Consider the following 19,529-nt stretch of genomic DNA (forward strand, 5'->3'; position numbering starts at 1 on the left):
TAGCCCTATTAGGAGCATGAAGGAAGGAAACTGAACCCACTCTCCAAGTTGGTTCAGCAACTATTATACAATAGATCTTTTTTAAAACAAATTAAGCAATGAACTAACCAAAATTGCAACTCAATTGTCAATACACTTCCTTTGAAGTTTCCAAACCAACATTAACTCTATCTTCTACTCTGCTCAAATCAAATTTGCATCCTCTAACCATATCTGCATCAATACACTACAATATGATGTTATAATCAAGTACAACATATTTCCTTAATACCTAGTCCTAATAACTAATTAGGTTGGCCTTTTGAGCTTCCCCAATGTACAATTAATTACATAGGACTTCATTAAGATATTGCATTAAAGTTCTCATACGTTACATTACAACTTACAACTTCCAAAATCATTCCCAACACAAAGTTGTTTGTCAGTGAGCATATCGCATGTTACACTTTTGCGACCTTTCCAAAATGATCTTCAAGATGTGCTAACAGGAACATAGCATCATGAACAAGTCTTCAACCACAATCCAAGCTCATTGACCTTCATTCCATCTCACTAATAACAAATAGCCAAAATACTACAACCTATTTTCAACACACTGGCATGCTACCAGTCTTCACCAAATGTTATGTAACTCAACCAATACTCATCCAAAACATATGTGAGCATAGATGTAGCATTTGAACACATTCCTACGTATAAATCTAAGCTTGCCTAGCTTATCCTCTTATATCTCAACTTCACTGACCAAACCAACCTCTATGATGTACATAATCTTTGTTTGTAATGAACACAAACATATATATGTTGACACCAATGACAAACCTGACATCAATACAATGCATAAACATCATTTACAAGAGCCAACCTCTCAATAATCTGAATGATTTCCCCCTTTGGTACTGATGGCAACATATAATGAAAAACCATGAATGCCAACAGTATGAAAATTTTCCCAAAAATCAATCAATCTTCAATCAATTAAACTAAATATTTTCATGCTCTAGTATATTTGTTACTTCCCTTTCATTGCATAGCCTCCCCCAAAGGTGTTACTCTCCTCCATACACATATATTCCTTTGAGTTTTTCATGTGTTACTCTCCCCCATCAACATAAATGACATAGGTGTCAACATGCCAAATTCAGAATCTGAAGTGCTCTCGTTATTGCATTGGATCAAAACAACCATACCAAGTACCAACAAACGTCGTTGTACCAAAATGTTCACAAGAGTTCTTGAATTAACTTTGCCCAAGGAAACCACTCCGCCATGGGAGTAGTATCGAGCATTCAGACCAGATGCATGAATAGTGCTTTGAGGATATTGGATGCATGCAATTCTACACCAATTACTCTAAATCAAGTGGGGACATTATCCCAAGAATACCTCTAAGGTACTCAAATGTATCCTTAGTCAATGGTTTAGTAAAAATATTTTCTATTTGCTCTTTTGTATTGAATTATACTAATCAGATTTCCTTTTCTGCTACCTTCTCTCTTAGAAAATGATACTTTAAGCAATGTGTTTTGCTTTGGAGTATAAAACTAGATTATTTGACATGCTTAGTCTACTTGTGTTATCACAATGAATAATAATAGCTTTTCAAAACTCCACATATATATCCTTCAGCATTTGCTTCATCCATATGATCTGATTGCAATTGTTTGTTGATGCCACATACTTTGCTTATGTTGGAGATTGTGAAATACAATCTTGTTTCTTGATTAGCCAAGAAAGCAATATTCTTCCTAAAAAGAATGCACCAACACTTGTGCTCTTCCTATCATCAACATTGTCGGCCCAATCAACATCAATATATGCTCATAAAGAAAAATCATTCGACCTGTCATACCATAACCCAAAATCTGCTACTGTCAAATGTGTCTCTTGAGGGTCTTCCTTAAATCTTGTAACAATTCCAACTACATTTGTTATATCTAGCTTTGTGTGAGTTAGATATTGCAATCCTCATGTCACTTATTTGTATCGTGTTTCCAGAGCACTAGGAGACTTGTCCCTACTTGTTAACTTACATCATGTAACCATAGGTATTCCAACTAGCTTACAGTTCTCCAATCCAAATCTAGTCAAAAGATCATTTAGATACCTGGTCTATAATATGGAAATTCTATCATTTTTTGAGTTATTTGCAATCCCAAGCAATATTTTATTTCACAAATTATAGACATCTCAAATTCATTCTACATCTCTTTTAAAATTTTCTCACTAGCCTCATCATTGCCTGCAAAAACAATGTCATCAACAAATACTACAATGATCAATAATCCACCTTTATTAGTCCTTAAGTACATGTTGATGTTTGCATTACTTTTCTTGAAACCCAAGCTTAGTAATTTTTTTGTCTAGCCTCACATACCATGCTCTAAGTGTTTGTTTTGGCCCATATAATGCCTTCTTCAATCAACAAACCATATCTTTGTCTTTAATGAGTTGAAAACCATCAGATTGTTCAATGTAGACTTCTTCCCCATGTTCACCATCAATATTGTTGACTGAACATTCATCTGATATACCTTGAAGTTTTTGTTTGATGCATATGCTAAGAACATTCTTATTGCTTCCAATCTTGCAACCTGGGCAAATGTTTCTTCAAAATCAATTTCTTTTTGTTGTATCCTTTGAATACAAATCTTGCATTCTTTCTTACTACTTCACCTTGCTCATTCATCTTGTTCCTGGATACCCATTTTGTGCCAATTACATTCTTGTCTTTAGGCCTAGGAACTAATTCCTAAGTCTTGTTCTTCTCTATTTGATCAAGTTATTGTCCCATGGCTTTTATCCAATATTCATCTTTACATATTCCATCTACAATCTTAGGTTCAACCTGTGATATCAAATAAACTTCTTCTATTACCTGGTTTCCTATTAGTACTCATTTGTCTGTACTGCATATTATTTGTTTCTCATGGTGATTCCTTGTAATATGTTTTGGTGTACTATGTTCTTCTCTAGGTGCTTGTTGTGTACAATCTCCCAAATATCAATCAATTGAACTTAATTCCATCTTATGTGCAATCAAATGTCCACCAACTGAACAAAGGAGACCATCCATGAAATTATTGGATTATGTACAATCGGTGAACTACCATTAATTGGAACAAAGTGAGAAAGCTTGGTGACATGACCAACAAAGGTAAATCGAGTTTCAAGAGCTATGAAGATCAGCAACATTGAAGATATAGAAGTAAGGTTTGCATCAAAAGTAATTGGTTATAGAATTTATGAATCAAGCAAACTAAACAACATGCTCAGTGGAGCAATTCATGTCGCATTCAAAATGGTCAAAGAAGATGTTTATGCACTGAGTGAGAAGCTGAGAAGACAACTCTTTGCCAAAAAAGATAAGATCAAGAGAGATAAGAGGCAACTGTTTGAGTTTGGAGCCATCATGGTATGTATATTTTTCTATGTGCAAAATTTCTTTCCACGAAAAAGCATAGTGCAGTGGCCAAAGAACAAACGTGTGATATTGTAAATTAATGAGTTGATTAAGGACTCAGGTGATAATTTCAACAATGTCATGTGGCCTTATTTCAAAGAATTTTAGTCAATAATACATAAAAGGGAAACAATTCCAACACACATAGTTGAGGAGCTCAAGGAAGATATATGTTTTCTGGTTGATAACGATACATGTATTAATCAAGCAATTCAACCTAGGTCATTCTAGTTACCACCAATAGGTTATGAAACTAATGAAGATGTCATTAGAATGTGTGTTAAAGAACTATTATCAAGACCTATAGATGTAACAGCTCAAAGATGTGGAACATATGAGGAAGCATTCACTAAAATCAGAATGGAAATGAAGAAACTGATTCAAAGAAAATCAAAGAGAATGATGAGCATATTATCATAGAAGATTGGAAGTCGTGTACCCGGCACAATGATGGTCACAACTGTAGAATCTGAGCAAACAACTCCTATTGAGTTAGCAGGTGGAGAAGGAGAGGAAAATACACCCTCAATTGAAGGAACCTCTCATAGGAAAGGTAAGGAAAAGACTAATGGACACCCAGGGATAAGGAAATTTAAAAGGGTAGACATGCAAAAGGACAACAAAGAAGAGGAAAAACAAGAAGAAGAAACATGTACAAAAATTGTTGAGGAGATGAACCTAAAGAAGCCAACGAAAGTGAAAAGGCTACATATACGCATGCAGGCTTTGTTGTAGGGGACATACTAAAGAATGGAAGATTGAATGACATTTAAGGCAATTGTGAACTTTATGATGAAAAGGTCAAGAGGAAAATAGAAGTTGTTTTCAAATATATGCTTGATTAAAAAAAGACACCAAATGAACGTTGAGACAACATTGAAAGAGCTCTACAAGTTCGTTGATGGAAGATGGAGAGTTACATTGAAGTTAAATAAGGAAATGATGGAAAGAGTGCTTGTGGAGATAACCTCAAAATTGAGTAAAGAAGATATTGAGGTACCCATTGACGCTAGTAGAAAAGATTTCAATACTAAAAGTAGAGTTGCAAGAATACCAATTGGAGATACTCTGAGCATTCATGATGAAACTATAGAAAAATGGAAAGAAACAATGCTTGCACGGGAAGAATTAGATATAGGGAAACAAGGTAGAACCAGTGAAAGCGAGATGGATAGGCCTATCCTACCTCAATCTTACATTCCATTAGAAGTCATTGGACAAGTTAAGAAGGACAAATGAAGACTAGAAAAAGTCAGACATGAAAAAGAACAAACTGGTTATGATACAATGATTACAAAAGATATACCCCATGAGGAGATTGATCATACACCTAAAGCTCAATCGATCCAATCAGTCACAAAACAAAGTGTAAAGACTACAAAAGAATCGATGACAATGAAGAGAAAGCTGAATTTCAATGTTGCAAGTGAAAGAAAGAGAAGCAAATCTATTGCTAAATTTGTTGTATAAGATGAAGGAGAAATACTTGAGAATGTGGCATCTCAAAGTTATTTTGAGAAATTGGAAAGGAAAGCAACAAGAGATAGGTTGAAGGCTAAGAAGAAGATACTTGAATAATAGAAGCTACAAAAGACATTCTTGGAGAATTAGTACTAGATGTTACATATGATTTGAATGCAACCATTATTGATCAAATGAATACTCTAACTAAACCAGTTAAATAGCAAGTTCATGAGTTAGAAACAACATCATTGAAGGTAACAAAAGATAACTATGAGAGGAAGAAAACAATTAAGTTGATGGACACAATAGTTAAGGAAAGCGCCACTTTGTTTGAAGAGATCAGTGAAGCAAAAACAATACTAAAGAAAGTTGGACAATTAATGATCAAATTATCAAAATTGTCAAAATTCATAGATGATCTAGAAAAGTGCAAACAAAATGCGTAGAAGGAAATGGATTCATTAACAAAACAAATTGATCCAATATCAAGTTCAGCAATGAAATACTCCTCTAAGGTGAAATTGATTGCTCTAAAGCTAAAATAGATGCAAGTAGAAGAAAGGAAGAGCGCGACTAAACTATTGGAGCTACAATCCTATTTATCACCTACATTGGAGGAGATACAACAAAGTGTTAGGAAAGCAAAAAGATTACTCTCAATATGAGCACTTTGGATTCAGAGGAGAAATTGGTAGGAGACTTGCTTAAGTAGCTAAATACCCTATCATATTTGAACATATATTTAGGAACATCAATGGAGAGAGCTAGAACAAACGTCAAAGAAATGTTTGACAAATTATGAAACACATTTGTCATTCATGACAAAAAGGTGGGGAATGAGAAAAATGAGAATGAGCAGAATGAGAATGACAAGATAGTCTAAGAATCTAAGGCAGAAGTAATCCATAGGGAGAGACAGTGACAGATAGAGAAATTGATAGCAAACCAAAAAGGAAACAAATGAATACCCATCTAGGGAGATGCAAAAGTATAAGGAAAGTTTTCCCATCAATTCCAAAGGGGGAGATTGTTGGCATTTGGTATTAACACAATATTCGATGGCTTCATTTGATAAGTCAAATTGTGACAAGTTGTTGATAGGTTGTCATTGATGGTAATTCAATAAAAAGAAGATGGGTGGTAGAGGCAAGCTAGTAATGGAAGTGACTAACAGGTAAAATGGACACAAGACTAGTATTAAGCCATCTACAGTCTCCAAGATGCAACGTTATCTTTACAAGCACAACTCTGACTTCACAAATGCTACCACACCAAAAATGTCGTCCTCAGAAAATCAATTGCTCTCCCCAATCAGAATTCGCAGCTACCAAGCAATTTGAATTACTACGATTTGGAGATGTCCATCGTTCTCTCCTTAGCCATAGGGATACAATAGGAGATTATCTAACAGTAATGGAAGTGACTGACATGATCGGTGACACTTAGTCACAATGGGTAATATAAATTTGGAGATGTCCATCATTCTCTCCTTAGCCATAGGGATACAATAGGAGATTATATAAGAGTAATGGAAGTGACTGACACAATCGGTGACACTTAGTCACAATGGGTAATGTAAGGGAAAGTGATAGGTAACATAGCCCTGTGATAGGAAGCATGGTCAAATGATTGGTTGAATTAAAGTGGTTGAAGAAAAAGAAATAATGATGCATTTCCATAACAATTGAAAGGTAGAAGAAAGATAGGTTGTAAGAACCCTATTGGTTCTAACTTTGAAAAACATTGAATTGTCTTCACTTTTCAGATGTTTAACATTTTGTCAAACACTTTGCATGAAACCTTCATCTTCTTGTCTTTTATTTCAAATTGTATTTGCCTACTTAAAATGATTTTAAATAAAATTTAAATGCTTGTAAGTGATTATTAAGAAATCCAAGTAAAGAATTAGAACACAAGTGGAATCACTTTTAACCATTTGAATGTAGAAATATGATTTTTACATGTCAAATGTGCATCTATAGCAAATAGACAATTTTACAAACATTTGGCATGCAATCAAACTTGTACACTAACTTCATTTTCCAATTGATTAATAACAAGTATTAACAAGGCTCACTCTAATATGCAATAAACTTAATTCTTTAAAAAACGTGGATGATACTTTTGCATTGATTTAGATACAATCGTTTTAGTAGATTTTCCACACCACAATTAAATAATAATTGCAAACCAAGCCTCCAATCATTGTTGTAGGATGTGACACCAAATAAGGTGACTTGGCTATTGCAAAATGGTTCCCGAATATGAAACACATGTATCAACAAACCCCACGTAGGAATAGGTAATTAGGTGATGTCTCAATCAAGTAGATTGCAACTCTAACAAGATTCAAGAAGTGGTGTTGATTACAGCAATGAATGCATAGTTCAACGCCTAACAGCCAGACTCTTCTATCCTAAATTTGCAAGAGTAACAAATTCTTCACAAACCCTTCTTTCTCAACTTCCAAAATGAAAATTAATGTCAATCAAATTGGTAGACAATAGCACCAAATTCAGACCTCGGGCACAATTTATTAGATTCTTTATCTTCACAACTTCCAACACCAAAACCTCCAAAACCTTCACCAAGGTTCATAAAAGAAAAATAACAAGAGATGAATAAATCAAAGCTAGACATTTTCTTTTACAACAATTAAAGCTAAAATAAACTTCAACAAACCAACAGACAATAGCTTCTTCCATATGCTTTTCACTTAAATGGAAACTTTGCCTTTGGTTGCATATTTGAATTTATAATAATATAAAATGATAATTATTTACTCCAAAACTTTTATTAATCCTTGGCATAAGCTTCCATGAATTAAAATAAATGGCCCTTTCCAATGATGACTCAACTCTCAACTTAAATTATAAAGTAAAAATATTACTTTAAAATAAGTCATTCAATCATTTAATAATAATTTGGCCACTAAAATAATAATACTCCCACTATAATTGTCTTTTAAATGTCATCTGAAATAGGAGCCACACCTATTATTTCCCCATATGACCAAATGCACTTTCCTAAAATAGAAAGGGTCCTTCTCAACCATCACCAAACTTTCCATAAATACTAGGTGCATGAAACTAAGCCCAAATAAACTCCAATATGAGTTAGACGAAGACCAAACTGAAACATATTGAATTGTGAAGAAGACAAGACCTTCCCTTAACAAAGCTTGTTCTTCAAAAGACCCTCTATCCACAATAACTAGCATAAGAGGATCACAATAATAGGCTAATCCCTCAAACTCTGATACTAGCAAAAATGGGAACATTACACAAGTTAAGAAGATTCGAGAAGGAATCACAATAGGTAAAAAACACTTTGACTTATCTTGGGAATTACACAAGAAGATCCAATAATGTTCAAAAGAAAAGATTGAAAACATGTCAAGGGCATAGAGATATGTAAAGAGGACAAGGTACAAGCGCAACAAGCATGTAATTTGAATGAAGGGATGAGATTAAGCGGCAAAAAGAAGTCAAGCAGCAAAAGGAATGAGTATAAGTAAAGGAAGGACAAGTGGTGAAAGTAACATAGCAAGTGAGAAAGCAAGCAAGCAATGCACATAGAGCAACAAGTGAAGACAAAGATAGAAATGTGAATGCATTTGCAGAAACAAAGATTGAGCAGAGAAGTTGTAGTGAGAGAAAATTAGAAAGGATCTGATAAGCAAGGTGTGCCAAAGACAGATCAATCAACTTATTGTTACCTAGCAATTTCAATGAGGGTGATCCCTTAACTGGGTGGATCTTAACGAATCTTTTTATTGTAAATCATTTAATAGGGTGGACTCTCAAATGGATTCTAAATCTTCTGACTGAGGTAGATCCTAACAAATTTTCTTGTACTCCTAACAATGTACAAAGCACTCTTAACAAAATGAACACATAGAAAGAGTAGTTGTAAGCTCCTTATAGGGAAACCTTTTAACTGCAATGAAAGGCTTGTGGGTACCATCCCCATTGTGGTTTTTACCTTCTAACAAGGGTTTTCTGTGTAACCAAACTATTGGTGTTATGTATTGTGAATGAGTGGTGAACTAAGTTCGTTTCATTACAATAGTTATTTGGTTGAATAGTTCAACCAATGGTTTGAATTAGTAGATTACCTATTGTACTAATTCACCCTCCCCCCAATACATTCCATACTAACAAACTCATCCTTAAAGGTCTTCATGAAGTCTCCTTCAAGTATTTTCATGCTTTCTTTCATATTTGCATCTCTTTTTTGGAGTTTATTCCCATGAGGTTATCTCCTCTCCTCCAGTTATGGGGATGCTCTTTAATTTTTTTATGGGTACCTCTTCAAGCCTTTCTCGAGAACCATCTTTGCTTTGTCCGCCCTAAGTTTCATTTAAGAAGTGATTATCTTGTTACACTTTATTATATTTTTCCTAAGCTTACTTCATGTTTCCCTATCGTTACACAGGGACATCTTGGGGAAAAGGAAAAGGGTACATGACTAATAAAGGAAAAAGGACCACCCTAATTGTGCACCGCAGAACACCCTGAGATTTTTCTAATATTTACATGCCTTGGAAATCAAAAGCTTTTCTAATATTTACATGCAGTAAAAATTAAAAAGGATTGTTAGTTATCTACAAAATACTATTGTATAGCTTCCATTGCTTCACCCAAAATAGGTCATCAATGAACAAAAGACTAAATCCAACTTAAAGAAGCCATGTGCTACTTTTCCCCAAGAATAGAGCATTCTCACTCAACCAACCCCCCGACAATCAAGTGAATTGGGTAATTGAGCTAATGCATCCTCAAGTGTTTGGGTGAGCTATACTATATAGAGGAGGGGTGGGAATTCTACTAAAGCATAGTTGAGGAAAGATAGACCTGTATTGGGGTGAACATCGAGCAATCTCACCAATAAAAGCAGGACGGGATTTTGATAGCTCTTTACAAAGGAATATTTATTCCAACATCCAAATATTTTTCCCTGCTAGATGAAGAAAAATAAATGAATGAGATTTGCGAATAAAAACTTAGGACATTGGAATAAGAAAAATGAATAGGACACAAGAAATAAAATAAGCATGTTTAATGTAATTTTGGTCTTAAAGGTAAAATTCCAAATAAATGAGATTGCTAGTTTCTCAAACATGATTAATGTAAGACAAATTGTTGAAAGATGATACTATGATGGTAAATCCTTTGTAGATTTATCTTTTGTCTCTAGTTTTGTAATCCAATGCAAGGGACCATCTCAATTATTTTAATCATGGAAACAACAATCATAATGTATGGAGTAATCATTGTACTATTAAACAGAAAAGCCCTCTGCTTACAAGCTGAAGGACCATCGTTGGTTGTAACAGCCCATCTTTGAAGAGGGGGATTGTGAAGAAAAAACCTTCATTATTATAAGGCAATCGTGACTGTATTGACGTTAGGCATTCCATTGACTTCAATTTTAAGATATTCGTGGCAAAATGAACAAAATTTTCTCATGCAATTACATCAATAAGATTCCCTTAATGAGTTTTTTCTATTTTCTTCTCTGTCGAAATGCCAAGAGATTTAAATAATTTGGTATTCATCAGATTTCTTGAAGTCATGTTTAGGCAGTACTCTCCAAATCTCTCTTGTAGAGAGAAGAGATGCATTTATATTTAGAAGCTGCCCATGTGTTTCTCAAATAAGAAATGAGGACGCCAAAGCAAAGCTAAGCTCTCATTGTGAAGACAGGAAATCACAACAATTTATGGATATCAAGGCTACCCAAACTTTCTAATTTTCTACTTAAAAAACTTGGATTCCCAACAACACATGTTCTAACCCCTCATTGTGTTACAAGAATAGGATTTACCTAGAAGGGCTCGAAGGAGATGATCCCCTGCTTTTCCTTTTTTCTCCTGCTCTTGGCAGGAAGGAATTTGTACAATATGTTGAGCACTCAATCATGTCAGTGTTCTGGTTGCATGTTGATACCTGCATCAAGAAGGTAGATACGTTTGAAGTACAAATATCTTCAGTGCCCAGGCATTGAGTTTGACAAAATGTATTTCCTTCCTGAGAAGAAATCAATTGTTGCTCAAGCCCGGAAATTCCAGATCTTGTAACACATAGCCAATTTCGAACAGTCTCGTTGTCATCAACTCCTTTAATAGGAATGTGCCACGAGCCTGTCTCAGATTCCTGTTTTATATTTTTACAAGCAAGGATCATCTAGGTATCCAATTCAAATAAATGTTTTGCATATTTTTTATGGATATCGGCAAAATTAAAAAGTGCAAGTAAACAGGCAGTGCACGTACTTGAATTACAACTGAGTAAGGAGGTGGCATGTGAAACTGTGGACCCAATCTATTAAAAGTAAAGGAGACCTGCCATCCAAAACAGCCAAACATAGAACATGATGGAATAATTATTTCAAAAATTAATTGTCATACAGAAAAGACTTCCAAATCGAGTTTTCAATTTCTAGGATGAATAAGGTGAGTGTAAATAATAATCAAGAGCCAAGACCAAATCCATGTTATATCCCACTATAGCATTAGAATGTGACATTTTTTAATTTTTTTGCCATACAAAATGATTTCATAAATAAATCTCTATTAATTTATCTTCTTATCTAGGACACTCGCCACATTCAAGTTTGACCATGATTATCCTCAATCTGTGGATGATCACTTTAACAATATTAGAACTTCCAATTTATGCCTTCCAAGTAAAGATTAAATACTCAGATTGCTTAACAAAAGTATTAGCTAATAACTGATTTATTTTACATTTACCATAAGCCTTTGAATAAGAGGGAAAATAGTCAAATGGGAAGTCTTGCCAAACATTTAGTATATATGATTTCTAGTTTTGAATACGCTCTTTTAAGTGCTTGCTTCTCAAAACTCAGAAGCCAGGGCAACCAAAAAACAAGTTATGCAAACCTGGCAATGATCATTGAATCGATAATATCAAACTCTAGGCAAGATTCTTCTTCTAGAAGGCCATCTTTTCTCTCTTCCAAACATATATTTTTCCTGTGGACACCATAGAATAGGATGCAGCATCTTCCTCTGATCTGATTCTCTTATAAAGCAATGGTTACAGGAAATTTGTTTCAACCATCATGGGATAAACTGTAAAGGCTTTTGCACAATGATGCGAGTAAAACCTCTTTGGTTTGCTATGGTTAATCATCTGTCCATTGGAAAAAAAAATTAAAAATCTATGTTTCCAAGGGAGAGATCCCACTAGAATAAGTAGAAATGCGATTCAGAAGTTCAACGGCTCAGCTTTGATCTGTCTTTTCATGATTGTCTTCAAATTTGCTAATAGTTACTAATGCTTGGATTCACCTCTGCGCTGTAGTTACAGAGTTCAGTAGTAATTTTATTTATGGCGATGTGGAAATACCATTGGTGAATTTGCAGGAGCCTCAAACCCATCTACAACAAATGTTACATTGCTATTATTAAAGCAAAACTGCAACAATGAGAGAGAGCAAGAGTTTCCCACAATTGCAGATGTACACTCAGTTGTATTACTATAATATATATACAACACACACTCACAGAAAACAAAGCGTCAAGAGAAAGCAAGTTTCTAAGAGAGTAGAAGTGCATACAGAAATGTCTAATAGATAAGAATATACAACAGCCCATGTAACTTCATCTCTTTCTTTGAAAATATGTATGTACCCTATGTAACTATATTTAACAAAATAAATTAGCCCGTACAGTTGTGTCATCGTTTCCTCTCTCGAGGAAATTGTTCCCTAGTCAGCTGCAGATGTAAAACTAAAAAGAGTTGATAAAACATTGACAGTGCAACTGGAACAAGATAGAATACAAAATATTGTTGCAACCATACATGTACACTCAATTCTATAAAAACTGTAAAAGGATGTATGACGAAACTTATGCTGGAAACAATCATCTAAGAGAAAGAAAATACATGGAGACGCATGAAACAGAAAAAAATGTCCAATAACCACATGATTCATCTCATCATTCGAAAAAAATCATTTAAGTTAACACACTAAAAAAATTACGACAACCCCGTGTGGCTATCTCATGATTCCCTACCTTTAAGAAACTATTCCCAATTCAACTGCAGATGTGGAAAATGTTGTTCAAACATCAACTAGGGCATCCATTTAGCTTACGTTGGCAATGGACCTTAGCAACCAAGTGTTAAGTGGAGGGGTGCATGGTAGCAGCTGTAAATATCAAAGAGCTTCTTCATCCAAACAAGGCTGAAAACCATGACCAGTCTCCTTACAATCAAAGACAACCACCTCTTCCTCCAAATGTGATCACTCTAAGTTTACATTGGCCTACATTCAAACATCACATCTATCAAGCCAAGAAGATCCAATTTTAATATGTTTTCTCCAAGTTACTGCAAAATACAGAGCCCATAAAGAAAAGGCTTGTGCTCGTGTTTATCCAAGCAGAGCCACATTTTATCCCTAATTCAAAATTTTCCATTAACACAATCCCAATCATGAAGCTCATTGTATTAGGCTTTGGTTCTTATTGATGTATCCGGAACCAGGGAACCCGGAATAGACTTAATTGTTAGACAAGAAGCCTTAAGTTCCTTTTGTTGATAAAATGAGATTGTGGGGAGAAGTAATAGAATTTGATAGGAACAAGAGTTGTATAGTCAAAGGAAACAGCAGATGGATGTCCTTGTTATTGAAACTATGTTGCAACACACAAAAATGAGTATCCCATTAAAATCAACATGGTATCAGAGCCAGGTTTAATCAAGTTAAGCAATCAGATTCATTTTTGTAGCAAATCTGCTTATTCTTCTTCTCATCTCTATAAGTTCTTTTATTCATCAAGATGGTTAATAGTTTGAAGGTTGAAGATAGGCTTGATGGCACGTCCAATTTCACCTCTTCGACATTCAAAGTTATTATTTCTCTGGAATAAAATGGTATTCTAGATTTTGTGGAGAAGGATGTGTCTGAACCATCCGATGAGCCTGGGAGGGCTAGGAAGTTTTTGATCGATTCTGTGAAGGGTCATCTTGTCCCAATCATTTCCAAGATGAAGACAGCTAGAGTTATGTTCAAGACTCTACAAGATCTGTATGAGATCAACATTACCGACAGAGCTCTTGCCTTAAGACAACAGCTCCATCATATTAAAATGGCTAAAGAAGAGTCTGTCATTTCCTACTTTATGAAGATTACTTGAGTTAAAGATCAGCTATATGCCATTGGCAATATAGTTGAAGATAGACACCTGGTCATGTTGGCAATATATGCTATTCTTAAATCTTGGCTGTCATGTTCAAGACTCTACAAGATCTGTATGAGATCAACAAAACCAACAGAGCTCTTGCCTTTAGACAACAACTCCATCATATTAAAATGGCTAAAGAAGAGTGTCATTTCCTACTTTATGAAGATTACTTGAGTTAAAGATCAGCTATATGCCATTGGCGATATAGTTGAAGATAGACACCTGGTCATGTTGGCAATATATGCTATTCTTAAACCTTGGCTGTCATGTTCAAGACTCTACAAGATCTGTATGAGATCAACAAAACCAACAGAGCTCTTGCCTTTAGACAACAACTCCATCATATTAAAATGGCTAAAGAAAAGTGTCATTTCCTACTTTATGAAGATTACTGAGTTAAAAGATCAGCTATATACCATTGGAGATCCGAGATATAGTTGAAGATAGACACCTGGTCATGTTGGCAATGAATGGTATTCCTCAATCTTGCAAATCTTTCATCCAAGGCATTTGTGGAAGGTCTGAAACTCCCAAGTTTGATGGTCTTAGACAAATCTAGGTTGATATCGAGAGGAAATGGAAAACACTCTCATAATGAAGAAAACCACATTCTTGCTATTTAGAACATCTCTTTTGGGATTACTACTCATGAGGTTTCAACAATGGGTTCTTACACATCAATTAAGGAACCTCTACCAATTTAATCATCTAGGAGAAAATAGAAATTCTCCAAAGAATCATTAATAACTTTTACAAATGAAGAGATAGATAAATTCCTTTTATGAGAATGAAGATGAATGAGTTATATATATTCTCCAAGTTAGAGCCAAATATAATCAGTAGAATGAAAGTTATAACACTTTCCCAAAACTGCTAAATCAAAAACAGGTTCTGACCTGCCTTCACTAAAATGATCATAACTTCTGCAAAACACGATAAAATTAAACCAAACCAAAACCAAATTACAGCTGACTCTTATACCTTTCCAAAAATATAAGTTACTCTTCTGTATCTTTTCATATGTTCTTGTATCAACAAAAAGAACGGTTGGATTTCTGGAAAAACAACACAAAATTTAATATCAAAACTTACAAAACTCAAGTTTTTTTTTAGTTTTCTTTAAACTTCTTCAACCATTCAATTCTTTAAATCATGACCATTACATGACAATTTAATGTCTTTACAAATCCTCTTACTTATTATTTACCACCCCCCCCCCCCCGACCATTCACCTTCTCCCTTGCATCAACTTTACATTTTGTCAACTTTTTATGACAATATTTTATTACATATTTGAGAACTTTTGTATTTTCCAATAAATGACCATTAAACTCTATAAAACCCTTACTAACATATTAAAATAGACTATATATGATATTTTACCCTTCCATGGGTTTATTTACATAATTTGAACATACTAGACAACTTTGACAATCGATTACAAATCGCTTTATTTAGCCTTTCATATTGACTTAAATGAATTTAAAACATCGTAATAAAGTCTTCTATCCTCATGGATCCTCTTGTTGTTCTTTTTTTGATACCTGTTCCTGCACCATACTCTCGGGGACAAAATAATCCAAGTCCCTTGGATTCCTTCCTCTTTCTCGTCTTCCAATTTTTTGGTATTTATTGCTTGTACTCTTGCCAAGTATCCAAGTTATCAATTTGTGTGTCCTCATAAGCCTCCTCCACATAAGTATTCAAGTAGGAAAACCCCTGCAAACCTGCACTAAATAGATTAGAAAAAAGAAATGGGACTTTTTCATACAAAAATTCTTCAATTTGGTTCACCATAGGAACCCTTGTATCCTTTTGTTCAATATCTTCATGCTGCAGTATCTCCACACTTGGAGAAAAATTCATCATTATTTGAGCCTCTTCTATTCTCTTGGCTTCATCATGACCCTTCTTCCTTGATGCTACTATTAGCCTTTTGATAGGCCATACCACCTTCTTATTTATCTTAAAATTTCATCCGATGATTCTATCTATAACCATCACATTCATCTCTTTGCCCATCTTTATGAGCATTTTCATCATAAGGCTCATCAACAACTACCACTTCCATCTCTTTTCTCTCATTAAGAACCTTCTCATCATAAGGTTCATCAACAACTATCTTCTCCAAAAAATTTATATCAACATCAATTTGTTTACTTTGTCCTTCCAATGGACAACACTTCTCTTCATTGATAACTGGATTCTCTATTCCACCTTCACATACCTTTGTATCCTTAATGAATGACTGCCCCAAATCACTATTTTCCTTGTCCATATTTTTCTTCAATTCCTCTTTTAGTCTCTCTAAATTTTCTTCATTTTTTTAAGTTCTCTCATTAGGATTCTTATTTTCTCTTCTATCTCTTGTTTCATTCTAGCTTCCTCTTCTCTTTTCTTTTTTTTCCTCCGTCTCTTTTCTTTGCCTCTTCCTTCTTCTTTTGCTAAAAATCCCAAAATGAAACCCATGCATCTAATAGTTTCCTCTTATCATGAGATAAATCTTCTCTTGTGACCATTTTGTCCTATCTAGGTTCTCTCCACCCAACCTAGTCTTTTAGCTACTCTACAGGTTCTCTCCTCAACCTATCACAACCCACACAAACTCACAACTCACCTTTGCCAAGACCTTTCACTGTGCTCTGATACCAAAAATGATGCAAAGGTACACCTTTAGAACATCTCTTTTGGGATTACTACTCATGAGGCTTCAACAATGGGTTCTTACACATCGAGGAACCTTTACCAACTTAATCATCTAGGACAGAATAGAAATTCTCCAAAGAATCATTAATAACTTTTACAAATGAAGAGATAAAATAAATTCCTTTGATGAGAGTGGAGATGATGAGTTATATATATTTTCTCGAAGTTAGAGCCAAATATAATCGGTAAAATGAAAGTTATAACACTTTTCCCAAAACTGCTAGTTGAAAAACATGTTTTGACCCTACCCTCACTAAAAACGACCATAACTTTTGCAAAACACAATGAAATTAAACCAAACCAAAACCAAATTACAGCTGACTCTTGTACTTTTCCAAAAATTTAAGTTACTCTTTTCTATCTTTTCATATGTTCTCGTACCAACAAAAAGAACAGTTGGAATTCTGGAAAATCAACACAAAAGTTTAACATCAAAACTTGCAATACTTAAGTTTCTTTTTATTCCACTCTTCTCCAAACTTCTTCAACCATTCAAGTCTGTAAATCATGACAATTTAATGGCTTTACAAATCCTCTAACTTATTATTTACCCCCTGTGACCATTCGCCTTCTCTCTTACATCAACTTTTTATGACAATATTTATTACGTATTTAAGAACTTTTGTATTTTCCCATAAATGACCATTAAACTCTATAAAACCCTTACTAACATATTAAAATAGACTATATATGACATTTTACCATTCCATGGGTTTATTTCATAGTAATGAGAATTGCTCGAAAATCGCATGAATCGGCTGTAAAAATCACCAAGAAATTGCCCGCACCCAAAAAAGTATGGAGTTGTAATTTTAAAAAAAATAACTTGTTTTTTTAACTTTTTTTTTGACCTATTCTCTTTTTTATAACCCTAAAGGGCCTTCTATTTGTTAACCATGAGTAGAAGAGAGGAAAAGTGAGAGAGAAGAAGAGAAAAGAAAAGCCATGGGTTTCTAACCGGCAAGAAGGAAGAGCACCAAAGAGATCAGCAGTCCATTTGGGAAGGCCATCAATTGCATTGGGAGCATTAAGGAGCCAATATCAACACTCCTCAACTCATTTTCAAGAGGTAAGTGCTCTTTTTTTTTTTTGCATGTTAGTGTATTATGCATTTTTTGTTAAATTTTTATAGTTTTCAAAATTTTTAGTTTAGATCTTGAATGTTCTTTATTTTTACTAAGTTGCAAACTAAGGTTTGTTGTTTTGTAGATTTTATTAGTTTCAAACTTTGATAGTTTACATAAAAAAAACTATTGCAGCAGCCTTTGCTTTCATTTTTCGCAAATTCGCAATGGGTAACAAAGATGAATGTTAGAAATATAACGAAGAGGATCCTGGAAGAACCAAATATCAAACAAAATGTATGTTTTGTAAAGAAAAAATAACTTCTGGAGGTATTTATAGATTGAAATACCACATTGCTGCTATACCTGGACACGATGTTACAATTTGCACTCACCAAACTCTTGAGGCAAAACGCACTTGCTTAATGGCATTATAAAAAATTGAAAAAGACAAAGCGAATAGGAAAATGCAACTTGAAGGGTTAAGGGGTATTGGCTCCCATGTTCCTGCATCCGCAGCCGCATCCACCTCTGCATCTGCATCAGCTTCCGCATCCGTAGGTTGTGTTGGAGAGGGTTCTTCTAGGCCTCCTTTTTATCCTAGTTCTTTTGCTCGTGCTAGTGCTAGTGCTAGTCGGTCACATACTAAGACAGAGTCCCACACCAACCTATTGCAGCCTAGAGTGCGGAAAAACAAAATGGATAGTTACTTTGTGCCCCGCACTACTCCTGGTTCGCAACCCACACTTGAGGGCATGGGTTTGAACAAGGAGATTCATGATGTTGCCAGAAAGGAGATATGCAAATTTTGGTACTTTTGCAACATTCCATTTATTGCAGCCAAGTAATTGATTCTTTTTTCTTTGTTTTCTTTAAAGTTAAAATTAAAAGTAAAAGTAAAACTTTAATTATATCTACTTGTTTTATAATTTGAGTCTTTAACATCTAAATTTTTATTTGTGACAGGCTCCTTATTGGCAGAACATGATAGATGCAATTGCTATTTGTGGTCCAGGGTTTAAAGCCCCAACTGACGCTGAGTTGAGTGGATACCTCTTGGATGAGATGGTAGAGGACATGAGAGTTGAGCTTGAGGAGAACCGAAAGGAGTGGATTGCAAAGGGTTGCACCATCATGACTGATGGTTGGACAGATAGGAGGAATAGAACACTCCTCAATTTTCTTGTATCCTGTGGAGGTGATTGATCATTCTACTTTCCTACATACATAATTGTAAATTTTGATTTGTTGAATGTTAATTTGTTGATGATCCATTTAATATTATAATTCGTTGTTTTGTTACTTGTAGGATATACCATGTTCATCCAATACATTGATGCTTCCGCACATGTAAAAAATGCCACATACTTATGTGAGGCTATTGAGGAAGTCATAGCAGAGGTGGGAGAACAAAATGTGATCCAGGTGGTGACAGATAATGCAGCAAGTTATGTTGTTGCAGGTAAACTTTTAACTTTTCAAGTTTTGAAGATAAATTTATTTGAATTTTAAAATTTGAATTTCTAATTGACTTAAAATTGTTGTAGGTAAACTTTTGATGGAGAGACACCCCACCATATTTTGGTCCCCTTGTGCGGCACACTGCATTGAC

General features: G+C 34.6%; 1 protein-coding gene across 1 annotated transcript in view; it reads right to left on the reverse strand.

Annotated features, from left to right (window-relative positions):
- Nucleotides 1-10,416: 10,416 nt before the first annotated feature.
- Nucleotides 10,417-19,529, reverse strand: part of LOC149556523 (proteinaceous RNase P 1, chloroplastic/mitochondrial-like) — a 204,172-nt gene continuing 195,059 nt past the window's right edge. Inside the window, exons 5-6 of the mRNA XM_089830830.1 lie at nucleotides 11,205-11,273; nucleotides 10,417-11,085 (exon numbers count right to left, since the gene is read on the reverse strand). Of these exons, the coding sequence (XP_089686956.1) occupies nucleotides 10,753-11,085; nucleotides 11,205-11,273 (402 nt within the window). The 3' untranslated portion in view covers nucleotides 10,417-10,752. The remainder of the gene's footprint in view (nucleotides 11,086-11,204; nucleotides 11,274-19,529) is intronic.

The sequence above is a fragment of the Cupressus sempervirens genome, chromosome 5 (genome assembly GCF_028749045.1).
Source record: "Cupressus sempervirens isolate cs-2001-9-10 chromosome 5, ASM2874904v1, whole genome shotgun sequence".
NCBI classification, from domain to species: Eukaryota; Viridiplantae; Streptophyta; class Pinopsida; order Cupressales; family Cupressaceae; genus Cupressus; species Cupressus sempervirens.